General features: G+C 40.2%; 1 protein-coding gene across 1 annotated transcript; it reads left to right on the top strand.

The window, feature by feature from the left end:
* Window positions 1–903: 903 nt before the first annotated feature.
* NT5E (5'-nucleotidase ecto) lies at window positions 904–22,311 on the top strand. Its single transcript, XM_039727840.1, has 9 exons — window positions 904–939; window positions 1,736–1,958; window positions 7,456–7,644; window positions 12,104–12,301; window positions 13,692–13,843; window positions 17,135–17,243; window positions 18,053–18,202; window positions 19,714–19,914; window positions 21,513–22,311. The coding sequence occupies exons 1-9, from the start codon at window positions 904–906 to the stop codon at window positions 21,668–21,670; spliced, it is 1,416 nt and encodes a 471-aa protein (XP_039583774.1). The 3' UTR covers window positions 21,671–22,311.
* Window positions 22,312–23,073: the final 762 nt, after the last annotated feature.

Here is a 23,073-nt window from a genome sequence, read left to right as displayed (position 1 = left end):
GCCAAAAGGAAAGAGCTTTTTACCATTTCGATATATTCTGCCAGTCCATAGATATCTTTTCAGAACATCCAGACATCATCAAGATTAATGGCATTTTTTTTCTCTCTCTCTTTATTAGTATTTTTTAACAGCAAATTAGATTGCAATTAGAATACAGCTAGAAATAGAACATAGTTGGAGGGCACTGTGTATTCCCAAGTCAGGATTTTTTTAAAGATAGTTCTTGGTTCTTTTGCAAAAGTGCTGCAGCAGCACAAAAACAGTTTGGCTCCTTCCCAGGGGTGTGAGCATTGTTCTCACCAGTGTCAGCAGGAACAGCTGATTTCCAATGCAAGTCACTGCTGATATCCTGAAATTTCCACAGAGCCATTGACTACCTGCTTGTGAGGATAAAAGGAGCCAGGAATCTTTCTCTGTCCCAAAAGAAAGACACTGCAAATCAATTGATTGAAATACTGAGCTCCCAAACCTGTGGTGGCTTCGAGGTCCTCCTTGGTTTGGAATGTGATCAGGGTTAACGTGATCAGAGTTAATACATTCATTTGCAGAATGAAAGCTGGGCCAAGCACAGCTAGGTGTGTGGGCAGTTTAAGTAGAACACAATGGTACAAAAGCCTTCTGAAATAATGAATGCAGCTTTGCCCACTTAATTTCAGAACACCTTTGCCTGGAAGAGTTGGCCCATCAGCTTTGATACCTCTTATGTGCTTTGCTCCATCTGCAACCTGAAACCTCGTATAGATTTATTATTTACCAGGTTACACAATTGTAGTGTTTCTGTGGCTACATATTTTCCTTGCCTAACACCTAAATATGTTACAAAGTCCTTGCATGTATTGTGCTTCTGCAAAATGCCATCTATGGAGGTTTTGCTGGCTTATCACCAAGCTTGCAGGCACGGGCATGTGGCAACTTAGGCTGAGCATGAAGAAGGGGCAGGTAGGATAAATTTCCCTTGAGGTAAGCCCCTTTCCAAACCAAACATTCTCATCTGGGTGGTATTGCCTCGGTAATAAAAACCAGGACTGCTCATTTTGTGTGGCAGTCTCAACACTTCACTGTGTTAAGTGCACACACACCCACTGTGGGCTGGCTATGGGGACTCTCCCTAGCTGATAAACATTACATCTTCCATAGGCAAGTAGTGATATTGATGGTGGATAGGAAATGATATTTTCTTGTTGCATGGTAAAGCACAGAAGAACCTTTAGTAAGTGCAACGTAAGTATGTTTTAAAAACTGTAGTCCAAGCACAAAGCTCTTAAAATGAACTTTTTATTTAAAGAAAATGCTAAATATCAATGACAATATTTAGTTTCTTCAGTATTTAAACAACATATATTCCATACACAAAATATATGTTTTCCTTTGTGGTTATTGTTAATCCTCTTTTATAGAGCTAGAGGATGTGAAATGAATGCTTTTTAATCAGGTACACTGTAACAAACAGATAGGTTTTGGATCTTGAAATTTGTATCATGTATCACATCATCTGTATTTCACATCTGTATCCATGTAAGACAGTCTGAAAAACAAAAACCTACATCTAAAAAGAAAAATAACCCAACCACTTCTGTGTTCATGAGAAACAGGAATGTGTTGGTTTAGACAAGTTAGGGTTTTCTTTCATAGAAGTAGACTTTGTTTTCTCAAATATACCATGTATATAACTTATGAGATGATTTACACCACATATTTGAGGTAGGGTCTCATATTTTCTTCTTGTTTTTCACAGGCTTTGGGTAACCATGAGTTTGATGAAGGTGTGAGTGGATTATTGGATCCTCTTCTTAAAAATGCAAATTTTACAGTCCTGAGTGCAAATATTAAAGGGAAAACTCCATTAGGAAATGAAATGATGAAATATGTTCATCCTTTTAAAATAGTTCATTTTGACTCAGAATCAGTTGGAATTGTTGGCTACACTACAAAGGAAACTTCTTTTCTTTCACAGCCAGGTATGTTTTCTTTAGTATGTAAGTTTATGTCCATTGTTACTATTTTGCTATTTGCCCGCTTTTTTAAATCCAAAGACGAATGTTTGCAGCATAAAAGTAGGAAGTCTGTTGTTTTATCAGTATTTACTTGTATTACTCAACTTTGCCTGATTTTAACCTTAAATGTTAAAAGGCTTGCTAACATTAAAACCCTCTTTTATACAGACGTGGACCATATCTATGAATATCAGAAAGTCACTGAGATTGCAGGAGAGCTCAGGAGTTGTTGGGATTTTTATTCTTGCTTGGGTTTTTAAAGTTATATTCCATGATATTTTACAGTTATTTATCCATTTAAATGAAAGTTAAAACATGAATACAATTTCTCTCCAGCATGAAGTGTGCCATTTCTCTATGTGTTGAAATTTTGTTCTTTGATGCCTCCATGCACAAAAACAAGAAGAGGTTCATACTTGTTTTTGAAGCAAAAGTTGCCCAAGATGTTTTTAGCCTCTCAAAATATTTGCAGAAATTAAACTACAGAAGGAACACCCATTCAGTTTTTACCACAATTGCTTCATTCATGAGTAAAATTAGAATTGATGAGGAAGAAGACTTTTCAATTTCTGACTATTTTTTCCAGCGTTTCAGGGGGTTCGGTTTGATGAGGGTTTTGTTTGGGTTTGGTTTTTTTAGTAAAATAAAATGGTCTACTGGAATGAGAAACACATTTGAATCAGCTGTAGGAGATATGAGTCACTGCCCGCTCAGAGTTCAGCCTATGTGTAACAAAAACAGACTTTCTTCCCTGGGTCTTGCAGTTAGGGATACTCTAAGCACTGCTTTGAAACACTTTAATGTTGAAAAGGGGACTTATTTCTTCTTATTATTTTTCTTTCTATTATTATTATTTTTCTTTCTATTGCTTAATAATACAGAAATAGTGCATTGCTTTCCTGAAAAACAAAAAAATGAATATTCAATACTTTGAGGGAGTATTAAAATATAAAACTATTCCTTCTGTGATTTTTAATTCCAATGCTGAATGATTAACCTGTCAAGAAATGGACATTTGAGTTCTGAATAGGCTTATTGATCTCAGTTCTATTTTTTAGTGATGTGGTTTTGGGTTCCTGTCTTTTTGTCCCCCAACAAAAAAGAAAATTATTTTGTTTTTTGTGTAGGCAATAGAATTTTACCTGTGCCTGAGGGCATGAGGGTAGATATCATCAGATGTCATGCTAGGTTTGAATAATGACAGTCAATATTGTCCTTCATTAGGGATTAATAAAATCTGCTGCTGCTTTTCTTCCAAATCATCAAAGTAACACTCTTGCAAATAAATACAGTATGTGAAAATCCAGATAGTGCTGGAATGAATCTATGAAGCATTTGGATACATTTCCAATAACATTCAGACATCATTACCAATGCCTCAATATGCTGAGATATTGTAAGAGACTATGGCTAGATAAAAAAGCAGTGTCAAAAGGGAAGTCTTGTTAGCTCCAAAGATGGAGCTGAAGCATTTTTAAGGAAGTAAAAATGTGTGTGTATCCCACAGCGTAACTTAGCAAAAAGCAGGGGAAATTCTAACAGCAACCTTTATAGCAATCAGAGTTTTTCTAGTTTTCTGCTTTGCCTTTTTGATGTGTGGAGGAAGATTTGAAAATGTGAACTCGGGACACGTTAATATAACTCAGTGACTATATCTTGCCCATGACCTAGCAATCCTTCAGACTGGTAAAATCATGGCAGACATGGGTCAGTGGCCAAATAATTATCAATCTAGTTCCTTATATTCCATTAATAAGGGACCTTGCTAATTTTAAATTCAGCACCTTGCTTATCTCTACGCATTTCTTCCAGATGATTCTGTTTTCTCTGCCTCTGTGTGCTTTGGCATGCTCTACACTCTTAGGGCATTCTCAAGACAAACAGGAAACTTGAGAATGCTGAAACATTAATTCCTACATTACTGCCTTCTATGGAAGTATTTTGTGAATGTGATTTCTTCTGTTAAATTTCCATAACTTCCACCCAGCTATGAAATCACAACTATGAAATTACACCTTGTACTTTCCATAGTCTGCTTAAAAAAAGCTTATCAAAAGACTGGAATGGAGTATAAAGTCCTTAAATCTCAGTGTTTGCATTGGGAGGGACCAACTAACCTCTGCTGAAGGTACTGTTAACACCTCTGTTTGGAAACCATAGGGATGGGAAACACATTTATAGATTACAGCCAATTGGCATTTTTTTTCCTGAAGTCCTCTGTTTTGCTATGTACAGCTATCTCAGCTGAGTGCCCAGCAGGCTTTTCCATTTCCTGACAGAGTAGCTCATAACCTGGCACACAGACACAGTTACCTGTGTATTTACTTTCTAGTACTTGATGGCTCCAGCCCACTTGCTTTAGTTCTGTAATGTTGTTTGGTCCACTGTATTTTTGTATAAAGTGTAAATGCAAATCTACTTACTCCGTAACGTTACAGGCAGAAAAATATTTACTTAAACTATCAACTTGGTAGTTTTAAAAAATTGAATTTTAAATTGCATTTATTCCAGTTTATTCTGGCTATCTTGCATAATATTTTTAACAGGCAGACGGTTCTTCTCCCTTGTTCAGTTGTAACAGCTTGGCTGTCTTTTCTGAAACTCTACCTCACCTAAAAAGAGAAGAGGATGCCAAATCAGCTTAAAACCTTGAAAGAGAAGTGGAATATTGGCATGAGCAATAAGTTAGTAATTTTGATTCAGACTGTTTTGAAAAATGCCCAGATGAGTGCTAAGCAGTATACTGCTTTTTGCCTGGTTTCTTAGAGAATTGAACATTGTGTAATTGCTCTTACAGTCCCCCACTGTATAACTTTCAAACCTGTTGGCCTGTTTCATCTCAACTGCATCAAATACTCCGATGATTAGGATGCAAAGCTGTGTGCAATGCCATGGCTAGGCCATGGAGAAGGGGTGACAAAAGCCCCTGCAGCCCCAAGCAGAATCCCCTTTCTGAGGGCAAGGCAGACAACAGGAGATCAGTGGGTGGGTGGATTGGCAGTGGGACCATCCGAGCTCTGGTGTCTGCTTGTCCTGACGTGATGGTCCTGGGAGAGGGATGGGCTTACCTGCATGGGATGGGCCTTGTTCTTTCCCTCATTATGAGAGTGGGTTGGTCTGTTTTGATACCTTTTCTCTACAATGGCCTGAAAGAAAGGTGTAGCAAGATGGGGAACAGTGTCCTTCTCCTAAGTAACAAGTGACAGGTCAAGAGGAAATGCCTTCAAAATTTTTCCAGGGGAGGTTTACACTGGATTTTTGGAAAAAATTGTTCTTGGAAAGGGTTGTCAAGCACTGGAACAGACTGCCCAGGGAAGTGCTGGAGTCACCATCCCTGGAGGTGCAGATGTGGCACTTAGGAACACAGTTTAGTGGTGGACTTGGCAGTGCTGGATTAATGGTTGGACTCTATGACTTTAGAGGCATTTTCCACCCTAAAGGATTCTATGATTCTGTGGGTTGAAGAATAATAATATGTCTTCAATGTAGAAGGTGCATTTGTAAGCTGCAGTGGCGTAGAGGGATAACAGAGCTGGTGCCAATGGGGACAGTTTTTTTGTCATGGACCACCTGGCTACTGGCCATGGGAGAAGTTAGCCCACAGGCACCTGCATGCTGGCACAGCTTGTCAGTGGCTCGTTCCTGCTCTTTGTTTCAAGAGCTCTCTTTGCAGAGCTGGTCCCCACACCAGTGGGGTGCAGCTGGTCCACGGTGCAGGGAGGAGAACGTGAAAAGCCTGTGCTCAGGGATCAGTCCTTGCACTTCCCTTTCTGCCAGCAGCTCTGCACCAGGCCCAGCTGCTGTCAAATCAAGGGTGTGCAAAGAGGGGCTGAAGCCAGTGGCTTCCTTCAGCCTGGAGAAGAAGGGTAAGAGGAAACCAGACACAGTCTTCCACTTGTGTAAGGGGATTTTTTAGAGAAGACAGGGACAGACACTTCCCAGAGGGGAAGAGAAAGGACAAGAAACAATGGGCTCAAGCTGTAACAGAGGGAATTATGGTGGGACTTAAGGAAAAAAATTGTCATGGTAAGCATGGTTAAGCCATTAAACATGTTGTCTAGAGAGACTGGAATTTCAGCCAGCTCAGACTAGACCCTGAGCATCCTCATTTGGCTTTCAGTTCCTGCTTTGAGTGGGTTTTGGACTACATGGCTCCTGGAGGTCTCTTCCAACCTCAATTAACTTCTGACTCTTTGATTCTGAGAAGAGGTCCACAGGAAGAAAATGTGGGGATGCACTGCACAATTCACTCTGCAATGTGCAGTACAAAGATTCCCTCGGGCACTCACAGAGCTATTGAATGGGTGTGGTGCTGAACCAATTTATGTAACCCTCTTTTATCTCTTCCATTGTAGCAGCTTCCTCCTCATTTCCTGAAACATTTTGCAGTGGATTGTGAATTCGTTTCACTCCTCCCTTTGTTATGAAATAATGTAAATATTTTTACTTTAAAGGCACATTTCAAAATTATTTGATCAAAAATTTCTGCAGGAAGGAGAGGAATTAGGTAGAGGAGGAATTGGTAGAAAAGTCACTTGGTTGTCTTCACCAGAAAGTCTAAGTTTACAGTTGGTTGAACCTGTCCTTAAACTCTACTCTTGAAACTTTGTCAGGGAAATTATCCTCTTACATAGGAAGTCCTTTTGTGCAACCCAAACCACTGTGCCCAGGACAAAAACGCCTGTTATTCTAGTGTTCATGTAACTGTTTGTCACATATGAATAATTTCAGCAAGCACAGAAAACTTGCAGAAAGACTTTTGGTTTCCCAACATCCTTGTTTGGAAAAGTTTCTCCTTTCCAGACTTTCTGTTCCTTATGCTGTTGTTTCAGGATGGTAGCTCACACGTGTGCTGTGCTGTACTGGCATTACTCAGAGTGGTTCACATTAAGTGAGATTATTTGTATGAAAAGGCAATTCAGATTTTAATGGACGACTTTGAAGAAGCTGCTGTTTAAAGCCTTGGGAAGGAGGGATAAAGGAAAGAACAAGATGACTGTGCAGTAAAAAGGGAGATTTAACTTGGGAGAAGATAGATGATCTCAAAGAAATACAGTTGGGGAAGGAAAAAAACCTTTGTAATAGAATAAAACTGTTTATATGCAAGCATTGACATATTTAGTTTCCTTTCTCTAGTTAAATAATAAAAGCCATCCAATTTTTGATCCTACTACTGATGCCACCGAATTTTTTTGCAGAGTTATAATTTCTTTTAGTCTAGGCAAGTACATACAGCTTGTTGCAGAAATGCTGTATTAGTCTAAGCACACAGGTGCTCCTAAGAGGCTGAAAAACATTGGATCAGATCAAGAGCTTGAATCAGCTAAGGATATTTGAAAGATACTGCCATTCAAAATCCTTTTAATTATACAAATTAATATCCGATGTCAACTACTTTATTTCAAACTGGCAATTAAGGTACTTTGTAAGTAAATTATTTTAATTTATTTTCTTTTCTAAGGGGATGATGTAACTTTTGAAGATGAAATTGAAGCATTGCAACTGCAAGTGAATAAACTTACTGCTATGGGAGTGAACAAAATAATTGCACTAGGACATTCTGGTTTTACAGTGGACAAAAATATTGCTCAAAAAGTGAAAGGAGTGGATGTTGTGATTGGAGGACATACAAACACATTTCTCTATACAGGTATTTTACTTCTTACTAAAATGTTGCTTCTGAAGCTAAGCTGAAACTGTTTGTCTTTAAACTTGGAGAACTTTCACCAATATAGTTTACTGCTGGCTGCACTCAGCCAGGTTCCTAGCTGGTACATGTCCATAACTTCCATGGAAGAAACCAATTCAAAACAGCCTGTGCACACCAAGTACCACAACTCACTGAGAGGTTCCATAATGCTGTGGATGTTCAAGGTGACCTGTGCAAAGTGGGGAAGAGGAACAAAGGTAGTAATACCTGTAAATTATTGCTAAACATACTGTGCTTCTTTCAAGCTCTTACCTATAAAAGAGTAAATTAGTTTGCTACTTTTAAACATGCATGTGACTTAACCAGAAAAATTAGTCATAGAAGACTTCAAAACTGCTGCTTGTATTGATTTTCTCTGTAATCTGATTCTATATTCATAGATCTTCATTTAGTCTGCCATTAAAATACTTTCCCCAAGTTTCAGCTGTTTTTTTCAATACCTCTTTTAATTTCTCACTTTATTCTTTTCTCTAGAGGCAGATGTCATTCTAGAGATAAACATTGCTCATCTGTTTTCTCCTGCAGTAATGCTACTTTAGGCAACACCTGCCATCAGCAGCTTCCCCAATGCTGTTACCTTCCCCAGAGTGTAAGGACATAAATCAAAGAGAGGCTGTTTTGTTGTTCTGTGTGATTGAATTTTTTAAATTCTTTAAATTTAGCAGGAACTTTAATAACTGGTTGAGACTATAATGGGAATTTTCTGTAATTTTCAGAAAAGTTTCCTGTGTGCCCTAGTCACAGGGATAACATTATGTACCCTACCCTAGGAACTTGACCACTTAAAAGGTTTGCACTGTCCATCATCCTCTCCTCTCCCTATTCATCTCCTCTCCGTTTCTCATGCCTTTTTTGTCTTATCTGGGCTCTCACCTTTTGTTATCTCACTTGTTAAAAAGAAACAATTGCAAGCCACAGTTACACACTGAGCAGATCAGAACATCTCTTGAATTTGGCCTCAGGGAATAGCTTTGATGACTAATCTGGACGCACAAAGCATTTACACACCTACCTACGAGTCAGAGCTCACAAACTCTTTGCATGGAGGTGCAGCAGAGAAGTAGCCAAACTGGAACAAGCAGGATGGATCATGCCAATACCATCTGTCTAAAAATGAACCAAGGGGGATGGTTGAGGGGACTGGATGAGCCTGTGGAGATGCTTTACTGAGATCTGCCCATGTTTCCCACCAGCTTGCAGTTTAGGGACTCCCCACTCCAGAAGTGGTATCTTGATATTTACTGGCTCCATCTCCTCTTGGGTACCTTCAACTTCCACAGCAGCCTGTAGCAGGGTCTTCAACACTGACCTGCACAAGCCACAGAGACCTTGGTCTTGTCTTGGGGTGCAGCCTGCAATTTCATTGAATTGTTTTTGAGATGGGAAAAACAAGGATGGATTCCATATCCAAAGTGTGCATTCCTTGTGGATTTCCACAGTGGAATCCCTATTCTCTTGCACAGTCTTGTTGGCCAATGCCTGTAGAGAACTTGTGACTCATCGTGGTAGCCCCAGTAGCCAAAATACCTTCTTGGGTGTGATCCAAAGAGGTGCCACATGTCACAATTTGGAACCATGATGTGAAGTGCTGCAGGAGCTGAGACATCTGCCCTCATATCCTGTCCAGATCTGCAGGAGTTTGCAGGCACAGCTCTAGTCATCCCAGAGAGTAGCCTGCTGTCAGACTAGACTACGTCAAGCTGTTCCACCCCTCCCCATTTGAAGCTGTCCAAGATTCAAAGGCCAGAAAGAGCACACTGCAGGAGACTGCAGCCTTCAGGTTAAAAGTCACAGCTGGGAAAGATTTCTGGTCCCTTTTCCAAGGGCTCTACTGTTTTGATAAAACTATTCTGTCTTGCTTTTTTTTATTAACACTAGCAAGGTGAGAAAAATAAAGAAGTAATGTCTGGAGGAGATACACCAAAAATATCTAGTCAGAATACGATTTTTGACAGAATGTGGTCTGAGCATATAATTTTTATCCCAAGTGCTGTGAGACACATGCTCACCCATTCAGGAGCATCATGAGTGCATTTGTGAGCCATGTCCTGCTGAGTCAAAGCAACCAGTCAACATTCCCAGAGAAACAGCCACATCTGTGGAGGTGATTTCACTGCAGAGTAAAACATCTGATTTGAAACATCTTTCTGCATGTCTCAGTGCATATATTAAGCTTATAAGCTCTCATTTAAATCAAGAGGTGTAATCAATAACTGTCAGCAGAATCTGGGGGAATGTTCCAGCTCAGTCTAAGTGGAGATGTATGAGCTGTTCAGCCTGTTCTATCATGGAGGTTTAGAGACATACTGCCCATGGAGACATCTCCACAGAGAAATCTTAATGTAAGGGTTTCTTCTTGGACTAGTCCAACCTGTCTCTAAGATATTTGCCAATCTCCAGTTTATCCACAGGTTATAAAGCAAAAATGTCCTGACTTGTTCAGGTGTGCATTTGGTTTGTAGAACTGATTCAACCAGCAGTGGTAGTTTTGGGTTAGAGCAGTTTAATTCCTGGTTTTCATCAGAACTGATGTTCTGAAAATGTGATGTGTTGGCTAAAACAGGGTAAGAAATAGGAAAGTGTTACATGTTCTTCAGTCACCCAGTATGAGTTTGTGCGTTTGTAATGAAGCAGCATCTCATGCCTTGAGTGAGCATGAATTCTAGTGTTCAATGGGATAAGATGCACTGAATGGTCTGTGCATTTCAGGAGGAACACATCTCTCTTACAAGAGAGAGATGTCATAGTGCTAATTAATCTTGCAAGGAAGCATCAGAATCAGAAAGTATTTTGTTAGAAAACAAGAAATGAGTAAGACTCTGGACAAGCACTTAAATACACACAGCTGATGTAAACTATAATAATGCCTAGAAAGAATAACTTTATCTTTCTAATTCTCTTTTCATTTGAGGACTAAAGAAGGACAAGAAATCAAAACTTATTCCTTTTTCAGTTCAGAAAACCCCAAAGCCACTTTTGTGTGCATAAATCCTGTAGAGTCCTCATTAGCTACAGGATTTCTTAAATTCTTCCCCAAATAAACAAATAGTTAAGTGGCACTCCAAGGAACCAACTCTGTTGGCCTGGCTGAAACTAGAAAATCTAGTTCTGTGGTAAGTTTTGTTCAGTTTGCAGTTTGTTGCAGCTCTTCTCCCTGGAGAAAGGAGGGATTAGAGAGGAATATGAATTGTATGGGAGTTCTAGAAGGAATATTTATCATGCTGCTTATCCTAGGATTTAATATTATGTAAACAACTGTAAATGGAAGGGAAACAAGTTGTTCTGTGAGCAGTGCAAGTGAAGAGGCTGCTTTCCTCTGGATCCACGTCCTCTGAACCTGCTCCCCTGTGCCCCTGCCTTACCAGCAGCCCAGTGTTCACAGACACATGGATGGGGAATGCCACCACCTTTGGGACAGGGGTAAGGAGCAGGCTCTGAGGGAGCTCTGTCACACAGCACGTGATGGCTCTTGGAGCTACCCAGCCTTGGTCTGATAGTGGGGCAGAAATAATGGCAGGAATAACAGCAGGGAGAGAGATACTTCTCAGATAATGTTGTCAATGCTCAGATAATGTCAAGGAGACACTGAGAAGCCTGGTACCCTTGAGGCAGGAGCTGTGCTGTGCACTTCCAGTTTTCTTTGCCACTTTCCGCCCTGTGGTTTCTAAACCCTGTGATAACCTCTGCCAATTGAGCTGCCTCTTTTTTTCTGCCAGTGCCTTGCCTTAATCTGTTTCCAAGTTCTACCTCGAGTCATTTTTCAGACTTTGCAGGTTGATAGTTTTAAATCCATGACCACACAACTTTAAGGCTAATGAAGGTTGTTTCTGCAGAGGGTTTACAGACTGTCTGAAATTTTGGAGGCTGTTTGGTATAGTGAAAAAAAAATCAGCTGACTCTATGTACAATTCACAGAACTGTTTGTAGATATTCTATCTGCTTATTAACAGTAAGATGCATTACACTTTTTCTGACCAAGAAGTCTGATGTATGTTTTACTATGATTCTTGCTTTCTGTCTGATGCAGAATAATGTAGTATGAAGGCTCAACAGTAAACTTTTCATCCAGTGGCTGGTATGTTTGCATTACTGAGGGGTTTAGATTGTAATAGTTGGAATGAAAAGTTGCTTTGTTGCTGTTGTGATGTGATGTCACAGCAGAGTGCTGTCATATCTTCAAAAAACACTGTGGTAGTTATTTGCGTTCGTGTCCTGAAAACAACATTGTCTCTTATGAGATAACTGAACCATCAAATGTCTGCTTGTTGTCCAATACAGCCATGGCTGTTTCTATCCTAGCTGGGTTTTTTAAGGCTGAGAAGCATTTGAAATGTCACTGTAGTAACTCCTTGAAGGTCTCATGAGCTGAAGACCCACTTTTCATGCTTGTTCTGTGCAGGCACCCCACCCTCCACTGAACAGCCAGAGGGCCCATATCCATTCATGGTTGACTCAGATGATGGGAGGAAGGTGCCAGTTGTACAAGCTTATGCTTATGGAAAATATCTTGGTTACTTAAATGTTACATTTGACAAGAAAGGAAATGTAGTTGAAGCAGTTGGAAACCCCATTCTGCTGGACAGCAGCTTTCCTGAAGGTATGTGGACTAGGCATTTGAGTTTGCCAGCAGCACTCTGCTGCAATTCAAGTCTTGTCATGTCAAATACAATGTCTGAATAAGAATTCAGCTTATTCTCTTCTGTGTAGGGTTCACCTTGTGTAACAGTTTAATATGCATGCATTCAGAGAGTGTTTTTATCTATTTAAAATCCCTGAAAGTCCTTTTGTAAGAGTTCAGGTGATACAATACCTTACCACTTTGTAGGACCTGTTTTAGCTAGTCCTGTAATTGTGATTTAAAAGATTATGAGGAATAATTTACAGTTTTGCCAGAGGCTGGGTTCTTCAGAGCAGAGTTTGGAGCAATATAGGAAAGTGGAAATGTTCCAGGAAAAACTTGAAGTGCTCTGCCAACTGCTCTGCCAGCAGTGCAAATACGATATACAAACCCTTGAGTTCTTGCATGCAGTGCTAATTGTGTTCAACGTTTTAACTCTGAAACATTTAAAGAAGTGGGAGGAGGAGAATCTCTCTGTCACTTTTTGTTTGTAACTCAGTCTGAGCTCTGTTAACTGTTTTCTTTGTCAGCTCTGCAATTACCCAGGGCTGGTTTTCTAATCTGTTTCTTCTTCTGTATGAAGTTCTGAGCTTTTATTAGATTTTCTAGGTTCTACCTGAGTATTTGTAAAACAAATCCTTTAAAATTATTTGTTCATAGATATTGACTGTGTTATTCTCAGTGACCTATTAATGTAGTGAGATGATGTAATGAAACTTTATATTCTTCCTCTGAAGTCAGTAAAACTTAAAATTCAGATACACTGGTGGTATAATTTTATAAATGTTCTTGCTGACAGGTGTGAGCAAAATTATTAAAACTGTAGCTGATATAAAATAGTTGTAACATATGTTTGCATATACAAGTATCTTTGGGTTTTTCTCTGAAATAATTAAATTTTCACCCACAAGACAGATGTACATGGAGAATTAATTTCTATAAAGCATTTATTCCTTGACATTGATATTTGAGCTATTTTTCCTTTTAGCACAACATTAAAGGGAAGAAATTGCAAACAGAAAAAAAAAATGCATCAAAGACCAATCTCACTTGTATTTTTAAAATTCTCTCACCTGTCAAGGTAGGTACTAGCAATCCCATCAGTCAGAGGTTAGAACAGGACAAAAGTACAGAGGTAACCTTGCTGTGGCACAGGACTGGCTTATTCCCTTGATTGTCCTGTCCTGCCTTCTCCCCTTACAGGCTTTGTTTGAACTGAATGTAGTTGCCATGTTGCTTAAGAAGCTTTTAGGGAAAGTGTAACCTTTTAGAATCTTGAACACCTTTTTCTTTTCCTAAGGTTTGTATTCACTGAAGTGTCATTAATATATGTATGATGCTTATTTTACACTTTTATATTACTTTACAGATGAGCGCATTAAGGAAGAAGTGGAAAAATGGAGAGAAAACCTGGGGAATTATTCTGAAGAGATTGGAAAAACTAGTGTTTACCTGAATGGTACAAGCCAAGCATGCCGTTTCCACGAATGTAACATGGGAAATTTGCTTTGTGATGCTATGGTAAGATGTTTTCACCACTACAGGTGGTAATTACATCTAAGGGTTACTCCAGAGCTATCCAGATCCAAACTATCAGCACATGGGCTCTGTGCCTGCTTTTCAACAGTGCAATATCCAGTGTGTCCTAGAAAGACCTGGCAGAAGCCAGGCTATAAAGAATGCTGCTGTAGAGAGTAAGCAGCAGTTTATTCTTTGTGCATAACCTCACAGAGAGAACAGCTTTTGCACAGATGGCTTTGAGGCTGCACTTTCAAGGGACGTGGCAGCCTGATCTTAGAGCCCAGCAAGGAGGAGAGCTCAGCTCCCCTGCCCCTCTCCTGCTACTGGCCCCTGCTCACAGCACTCACCCTCTGTCCTCTCGTTACTCACTGGGCTTTGCTGTCACTTCAGTGCACTGGCACAGAAAACAAATCTGGGTAATTTTCTGTCAAGCTACTGACAAGAATTGTCCCCCTGAAGAGCCCAAAAGGCTCCAGCTGAAGCAAGGAGGGGGTGGGAAAAGCCAGAAAGGCACAAAATGCCCCAGCTCAGAAGGAGCCGCCAGCCCTGCTGTGTTCTGACAGGCACTACTGGGCTTTAACAGCCACATAACTCCAGAAAAGTCTTTCTACAAGAGGTCACTTCCAGTTTTTAAACTTTCTGAGTTTGACTGTTTTACTGCCCTTCAGCAACACCATTTCATTTAAGTGTTTCAGGGAAAAAACATTCACTAATGTAACTGTTTCCAGAAAATTAACTTTCCCATAAAAGGAAAGTTAAGGGACAATTAATAATCATGACTTTTGACTTAGATATGTCCCCAAAGCTATTTGTCTAGTCCATGCTCTTATTGTAGTCCTCAAAATAATCCCTCTAGTTCATGAGCTGATTTTCAAATCAGACTAATGCTTGGGAATTCTGCATACAGTTCTCCTAGAATTGGAGCATCTTGCTTTTTTTCTTCCACTACACTTTTTAATATCTTTATTTGCAAAAATGTGAACAAATGCTTTGGCACTTTTCAAGCCTAAAGAAAGTAACCCTGTAAATTTTCAGCAGTCTGTAGATTTTCTTGCAATACATTTTTTCTTAGGGGGGTCAAGTTCTATTTTAGTTCAATCAGTGTCTCTAGACAATCACCTGCAGTCATCAGCAGAAACATAGATTTCTCTTCACCTTGCCTTACCACTTCTGTACTTGCTTTCCTGTCTGCTGACATGTGGTCAGGGGGATAAAGGGAAAAATAGACCTGCCTGTTCCACAAACTTTAATATTTAGAGTTGTCCTGAGAAATGGAGAGACTGAGAATTGCAAAGACTGATGGAATGCTTGTGCTGGGTCAAAACAGAGGTCCATGTAGTTCAGTGATGAATCTCAACCAGTACCCCAAAATCTCAGAATCAAAAGACTGACAGGCCTAGATGGCATTTTACAAAGGACTTTAAAGGGACTCGGAGGTGAAAAGATTGTGAAATTGGCAACAGCACCGTGTGAGCTCCTCTTTTAAGCTGCCTCAGCTCAGGGCTGGGAAGTTGCAATCCTTTGATTATGAGTTACAAACCTGAGCAGGGATCTGGCCTCAGGGCATAACTTTAATGACTAAACTGGAGGCAGAAAGCATTTACACAGCTGCAAGTCAGGGGTCACAAACGCTTCACACAGGGGTGCAGCAGAGAAGTGACCCACCTGGAACACATGACAGGATCATTCATCCCAAAGTTTTGTCTCCAAGAATGATGGAATGGGGATGGTAGGGGACGAGCATGCTCCTGGACAAGCCTGTGGAGCTGCTGTGCTCAGATCTGCCCATGTCCCCCACCAGCTTGCAGCTCAGGCATTCCCAAGGCAGAAGTGGTCTCTTGACATTTACTGGCTCAACTGGAACACGTGAGGAGAGCAAGAAACAACAAAAGGGAGAGAGAGAGGGAGAAGGGGAGGGAGACAGTGGGGATTAGCCCCTGCAGAGTGGCTCCACCTCCCTTTGCCTGCTTCCAGCCTTCCCAGCAGCTGGTGGCTGGGCATTCCACAGGGACCTGCACATCCTGCAGAGACCTTGCTCTTGTCAGTGTGTAGTCTGCTGCTGCCCACTCCTGCATAACTGCTGGGGGTCAAGTGGTCCTTGCTCTGGAGCACTTGCTTCCCATCCACCATCACACCACTCATGATTTTATAGTCTTCTTGAATATTTCCTTCCATAATCTCTTTACCAGGTCAGACATTCCAAGTCTACATCATCATTCTACATTCAGAAGTTTTCTGTGTTTTTGGCCATCCTCGTCACCCCTCTCTGAATCTTTTAGGTTTTTTATCATTCTTGAAATGAGAAAAGACACAAATTTCTACCCAGCCTCCACATGCCCTTCTTCACTGCATAGGTTTCTGTCATGTGCTTCCTGTACTTCTCTCTGTAAGACTGAAGAGTGATGACCATAGTCATTCCTGTATGGAAACCAGTCCATCCTTTCTATTGTCCTACAAAATTTCAGCCTTTCCCCATTCTACTCAGTTGTTTTTGAGGATTAATACTGGAAGCTTATCATCCTGATGCAACTGAAAAACCAGTCCATCCTTTCTATTGTCCTACAAAATTTCAGCCTTTCCCCATTCTACTCAGTTGTTTCTGAGGATTAATACTGGAAGTTTATCCTGATGCAACTGAGCAAATATCTGGTCTCCATTTTCTTTACTATTACAGATGTCACAAGCAAATATTATCCTATCCTTGCATTTTGTCAGAGCCTCACCACTGAACTGCTGAGTACTCATTGCTGTGCAGAGTAGGCTTTCTGATTTAGTATGCCTGTTTCCTGTTCTTCCACTAGAAGGTTCTACACCTTTCTAGTTACCCAAGACCATTCCAAATATTAAAAACCAACCACAGAGAAGCTGAAAAAACTTAATTCCCTGCAAAATTATAAATTTATGCTTTCTCTAAGAGATTTTAATGAACAACAGTATTGAAGGTCTTCTTCAATTCTCAGTTTCCTAAATATGATTGAATCATTTGTCTTCATCACAGTCATTGAAATGAAAAAATCACTTTTCTTTTGTTCAGCTGGTCTGCCTTGGCCATGCCATAGACACACAGACTAGGGCAGACTCCAAGACTAAAGGGCAAATATTTTTCATGTTAAGAATTTTAAAAAGCAAAATACTTTAAGTAACTAAGTATTTTACAACAGGGCTGAAGATAATGTCAAAAAAACCCCAAAACCTTTCTGTCTTTTTTCAATCTCAGATTGTATTTGGTGTGAATTTTCAGAGCCTATAGTAAGTGAAGATAAAATCTGTTTAAACCTTTTCCTTTGGTAGCTTTATGAGAATGTCAGGCGTCCGGGTAAGAAGACATGGAACCACGTTTCAATGTGCATCCTGAACGGAGGTGGGATACGGTCACCCATTGATGAGCAGAGCACTAATGGTAGGTCAAATTACCAGCTGAATGGCAACTTCATCAGATAGAAGAAATCAAGCTATGTCAGCCTGAACACAGTGATAATTATGGGCTTGTTCTGATGGGGTTTGCACAGTGTTTAGATGTGATTTCAAACTTTCTGGTTGTCCATCATCTGAGCACAACTGCACTCAGGCTGACACTGACTGTCTCTAGCATTGTTTGTACACAATGCTTTTTACAATTTCCCTCTCTCCTTGCTGCCTTGGAACAAAGGAAGGTCTCCTGCTGTACAAGGTCATCTGGTATGGTCGCTGTGAGCCTTCTGTAGTCTGCTGTAGAGTAAGTAAATTCTGGGGTTTCTGAATGCAAAGATTTTAGTGTTTATTTTCCTAATACCACATAAATGCAACCTGAAAACAAACAGTTTTCTCAGTTTAGCTAAGTCTTTTTGTAGGACTATGTGAGTAAATCTGAATCAACTGGAAAAAGTGCCTGACGTAGTATGAATAGCTGTGTTTCATCTTACATTGGTGCTTTGTCACGTATTTTAGTAGCTCTGTTCTAATAGCAATACATACAGTTACAACAAACTCTGATTTATTGGTCTTGACACTTGCTGGATAATAAAAGATGCAGGTTCTTTTGGAACGTGCAAAAAATATGTGACTCTTACCCCTACAAGTCGCCATTTTCTTAAACTGTATTTGCCATGTTCCTTGTCAAAAACTTGATGTTAAATAATCCTAAAATAATTCTGTAAACAACAGGAAAAAGAAACAACACCCCTCCCCCCCAACAATAACAAAGAAGTGAACAAAGTCTCTTTCCCCCAGGTAGCATTACCATGGAAGATTTGCTGTCTGTTCTGCCATTTGGAGGTCGCTTTGATATGGTGACATTAAAAGGCTCCACACTGAAAGAAGCTTTTGAGCACAGCGTGAGGAGATATGGAGTAGGAAGTGGAGAGCTGCTGCAGGTTGGAGGTATATTTTCTTCTTTCTTCTTCTCAGTTTTCCAAAACAGCTATCCCTCCTGTTGGCCTTTTTACATCTGGAAGCCTTTTTTTAAGAATGGAATGTCAAGCTGGCCACATATCCTCGCCCTGTGCCTCTCACATGCCAGCCAGCAGCCTCTGTTTATCCTGTGTGTGTTTAATGGAGCCACTGCCCATTGCTGTCCCTTCAGCAGAGACAGTGCTCCCAAGCTTCCCAAACCACAATGGCATCAGTTTAACACTGCAATTAACTAGGGGAAAATAGAATTTAGTATAGCTGTAACACAGAAATAGCTACAACAAACTCCAGTTTTTAGTTCCTAACTGGCAGCCTACCTGAAAAGCCAAACTGGATAGCTCTGCTGAATTTCAGTTTATCAAAATAATTTTGTGCAATTCTCCAATGATTGATGACAGTTTTAGAGTTTGTCCAACTGGGCTATGGAATTGCTCCAGTGAATTTCTAAATATTTTATGGGTGAACAGTTAATATAAAAAAATCTATTCATATCTTTAATTGCAGCTGCCTATATGTTTATCCAGATGTGTATTAGGCTACAGTCATGTTTATTCCTGGTCTCTCTGTGATTTAGTGCAGATTTTATTGTTTAGTTAGCAGAAGAGCTAAACTTCAAGGGCAGGGGCTGATGCATTCCCTCCCTCCAAGCCTCTCATCCCATTTACCCTGACAATGTGATCTCTCACATGCCACAGCCACAACCCATGTCTCACACTTTCACCAGTAAGTTCCCATGTTCTTAGGTACCTCTAGGGTAAAACAGGAACAAGCTCTGTTTGCTGCCTCTTCACAGAAAAGAAAACAAGTAGCTCTGGAAAGGGCTCGGGATGGAAGATGCAGAGCAGGAAAAGCGCCAGGGTTGGAAGAGCCTCAGTGTTTTGAACGACCTTTTGTGGCTTCCTCATCTGCAGATTCTTGGCAGGGCTGCTCTGGGGGCCTGGCTCTCCTCTGGCCTTGGTCAAGGAAGGCTCACAATGGGAAATGTTGCTTCTCCTACAGTGAGGAGACACTGCAGTGTACAGCCCTGGTCTGGCTTTCCTTTTTCAGGACACTGCCTATTATCCAGAATAGATACCAAGTTAGGCTGGCTGGCCTTAAAAAAAGTAATTTCAGCCAACAGGCCAGGGAAATGAGAAAGCATGTGACTACAGAAATAAGGAAAGGTATTTTTATCTTGTAGTATTCCAATCCCATGACCAGTAATTTCCTTTTGTGGAGTAGTGATGAGAACAGACATCAGATAAGTAAATGAGGTGGGACAGTGCTTCAGCAATTCTTATTTTTCTTGAATGTTCTCACAGAGAAGTTGAGTAAGTGTGCAAAGAACTCAGGGATTTAAGTGGTGTAATTCAGAACAATACAACTCTCAGTCACAGAAAGTCATGTAAAGAACCAGCTGAGGATGAGGGAGAATGCTGCTTCTGGCCCTGAGTGTTCAACATGCCCTGCACTAAGTGGCATTCCAATGTGTATTTTTGTAGGCATCCACGTGGTCTATGATCTCTCCAGAGCCCCAGGAAGCAGAGTTGTGAGCTTAGAAGTGCTTTGCACAGCGTGCCGAGTCCCAGCCTATGTCCCACTCCAGATGGATGAAATATACAATGTGACTCTGCCCTCCTACCTGTTATTTGGAGGAGATGACTACAGTATGCTGAAAGACAAAAATCTGGGATACAGTAAAGGTAAGAGGGATACAGTCCAGTTAAGTACGGGCACTAACAGGATAGCAGACAAACAACTCCTAACAATTAAAAGACCTTTCTACAATATAAACCTCAGACTTTTTGCCCTTACTCAATGATTAAATTTGCTTCTACCCTGACAGCTCTGGCTTGCAAGATTTGGTTGTAGGCAGCAACTCCATTCTTTTTCAGTTAAAACCACAAAAGTTTCATTATCAAACATTATCAATTCAGCAGTGCTCAGAGAGCAGTCCTGAGGTTGTGGTAAACCAGAAAAGCAGCAAAGAACACAGAGAGTACATCTCACACTGCCTTGCACTTGTACTCATTACTGAACAATGCATCAAAAAGAAAGGCGATTATTTTCTAGAGAACTTAAATTTCCACTGTATAGAAGTATTTGGAAAGACAGAATCATCACCTCCACTGTTAAACAACATGGAGCTCAGGTGAACATAGGGTGAGGGGAAAGATGCCAACCTGCTTGAAGGGAATTAGCCTGGCCAGCCAAAACCAGGGACCCCGGGAGCTCTGCAGGCAGGAGAAGGCAGGGTGCTGCAGACACCACACCGCAGGAGCTGTTTTATAATGCTGGCTTGATGTCCTCTAAAGCTGCATGCAAAGTGTTGGAAAGTCTGTGTTTGTACAATTGGCATTGTCCATCCTTTAGGATGAAGAGAAAAAAAATTTGAAATTGAAATCCATTATTTCAGAAAACACAAAAGGGGTGTAGTGCTGTATTTAAAAAAAAAGTCTTGTAGGAGCCAATCTACATTGATGCAGAACTTTAATTTTTTTATGTTCTGCTTGTGCATGGTGAAAGCATGCTTTTACCTCAAAAATTTTCTTTTTGGACCTCTGCTACAGGCTAATTTTTTGCTTCTAGAGGTGTTTAAATTTTAAGTTGATTCTCACAGATACAACTGATGTTTTAAATCAAGATCAGCAAAACTTGATTTAAAAAATCAGCCCTACTAATGAGACTCAGAAAGATCATTAGGAACAGTGAAAGGGAACAACCTGTAAGGTTCTGGTAAAGACTTTCAGTACAACAGAAGAGTAAAACTGTAATTATTCTTAGGATGGAGGGTTCCCCTTTAGTATTTTAAGAGCTTGGATCAGAAGGGGCTCATTGCATGGTTGGCAGCAGTGACTGAAAAGGGTCTCCCACTGTAGAAAACCAATGTAATACCTTGTGTGCACACAAGCAGTGCCAAGACTACAATCTTCTAAAAAAAGTGAATTTGAAAAAGTATAAGCAATACCTTTGCCAGGTCTACAGCCCTATACCCCAAACAGGTGAGAGACTATCTCAATGTATCTGAATAGGAAAATACCATTGTTATAAATTCAAAACAAGCCAGACAAAATAAAAATAATTTGTGTTTGTTTGTTTGTAAAATACATGTAAAGTGTTTGTAAAAGTTGCTACCAAAAATTCTGGCTACAAACCACCACAGATGACGGGTGCTGATTCAGAATGGCAAACCACAGAAAACAATTTAATTCTTAAGCTAAAACTGAAATGTAGGCAAGCTCTTACATTTTGGTTAAGAGCTTGGCAGATGCAAAGAACACTTTTCTGTTTGTTTCTTTAGGTGAACCTGACATTGAGGTTGTTTCCCGCTACCTCCAGAGAATGAAGAGAGTTTACCCAGCAGTTGAAGGTCGAATAAAATTTTCTTCTGGAAGTCTTATTGAAGCAAGTCTCACCCTGATCTCCATGCTGTTCACTGTAACATTCTTGCACACTTGATTTTTTGTTTGGAGCAATACAGGAGAAGAGATGATACCAAGGAAGCTGTAACAGACCTGTTCCCTTCTGTTGCACCTTAAATGAATGAGCAGTGAGGTTGCTGCATGTCAGCAGTGAGCAGCCCCCTGCCTTGCCTTTAACCTGGTGGTGCCACTGGAGCACTGTGTGCAGAGCAAGGGGGCACAATCCACACCTTTTCTTGGTCAGAATCAGCAGGTACCTGAAACTGAGGTCTCAAAAGCAAAGTTCCAGTGAATACTTACTTACTGCTCAATCATAAAACAGAGAGACTGAAATGGGGTATTATAAATTGTCAAATTCTTTTAGCTGCTTTAGACAGTGAGTTAAGAACCCGATTCCAGGCATAAACAAGCTTCTAGAAATGGATTTATTATAGCTGTATATTCCTTTCTTTGATCTCCACTCAGGGTCAAGGTATTCAATCTAGTATCTACTTTGCTTCCAGTCATATTTATCATACCTACATGAATGCCTGAAAGAGCTGGATTAAACTCTGTGCCATTAAAATCAGGAGGTCTACTTAATATGCAATTTTTAAAAGTTTTTCTTTTACTACTGAGAAAGAAATATCCCACTTTTATTTTCCATTAATAAAGGATGAAAGCTTGACTTGATTTTGACCAATTTTAACATTTTGAGTATTTTTTTTTCACTCTTAAATATGACCAGTTTGGGCACTGTACCTAGAATGAGAACACAATCTGTGACTGTATTTCATATAAATATGCTCACTCTTAAACCTCTTCCCAAGAACAAAGCACAGGACTGCTGCCTGTTACTCTGTATTCGCAACATTCCACGAAAATGTCAGATACAGGCACTGACCCCTGCAACACTTCTGGCATCCTTTGGAAATAGTCAGGTAATGGGGCTTTTTACAGCATAACCTGGCTTTATGATAACTGTGATTATACCTCTTCTATGGGAAGGCTGTGTTTAAAAAAATAGTTGTAAGAAACAGGATAATAAGTATGAAACGGATTAAATGCTAAATGTACATTGCTGATGCTTTATCAAGAAATGATTGCTTATAAACAAGGGTGAAAATATCATTATTTTTCTAAGGCTACTGGGAATTTTGACATCAACGTGGTTCAGTTGTTTAATGCTGTTTTAAACTGATTGTTTTGAATAAACCTGCTATGTTTTCCTGGGAAGCTCACTCTTTTTCAACACTGAAGCTACTTGCCTCTTCCATTCATTGCACCTGTAGATTTCAAAGAGAAGGTGCTTTAAAATAAACATTCAGGATGCTGAAATTTAAAGACCCCATTCCCTTCCACATCCATTCAAGGGCTGTGCCTGAAAGGCTCTGGAATACACAGCTGTATTAGGTAAGGGGTGTAGAACAGGGAGACAAACAGCAACTGACCTTGTCACAC

This window comes from Passer montanus, unplaced genomic scaffold, assembly GCF_014805655.1.
Source record: "Passer montanus isolate IOZ18808 unplaced genomic scaffold, ASM1480565v1 scaffold11, whole genome shotgun sequence".
Lineage (NCBI taxonomy): Eukaryota > Metazoa > Chordata > Aves > Passeriformes > Passeridae > Passer > Passer montanus.
This window is presented reverse-complemented; position numbering and strand designations above follow the sequence as displayed.

What these genes read in the sequence shown, in the direction of transcription:
- NT5E (XM_039727840.1), top strand. Translation starts at nt 904, where the DNA reads ATGTGGCAACTTAGGCTGAGCATGAAGAAGGGGCAG. An exon ending in TGAGCATGAAGAAGGGGCAG is followed by an intron (nt 940 to 1,735) that starts GTAGGATAAATT and finishes TGTTTTTCACAG; the next exon opens with GCTTTGGGTAACCATGAGTT. An exon ending in AGAGCTGCTGCAGGTTGGAG is followed by an intron (nt 18,203 to 19,713) that starts GTATATTTTCTT and finishes GTATTTTTGTAG; the next exon opens with GCATCCACGTGGTCTATGAT.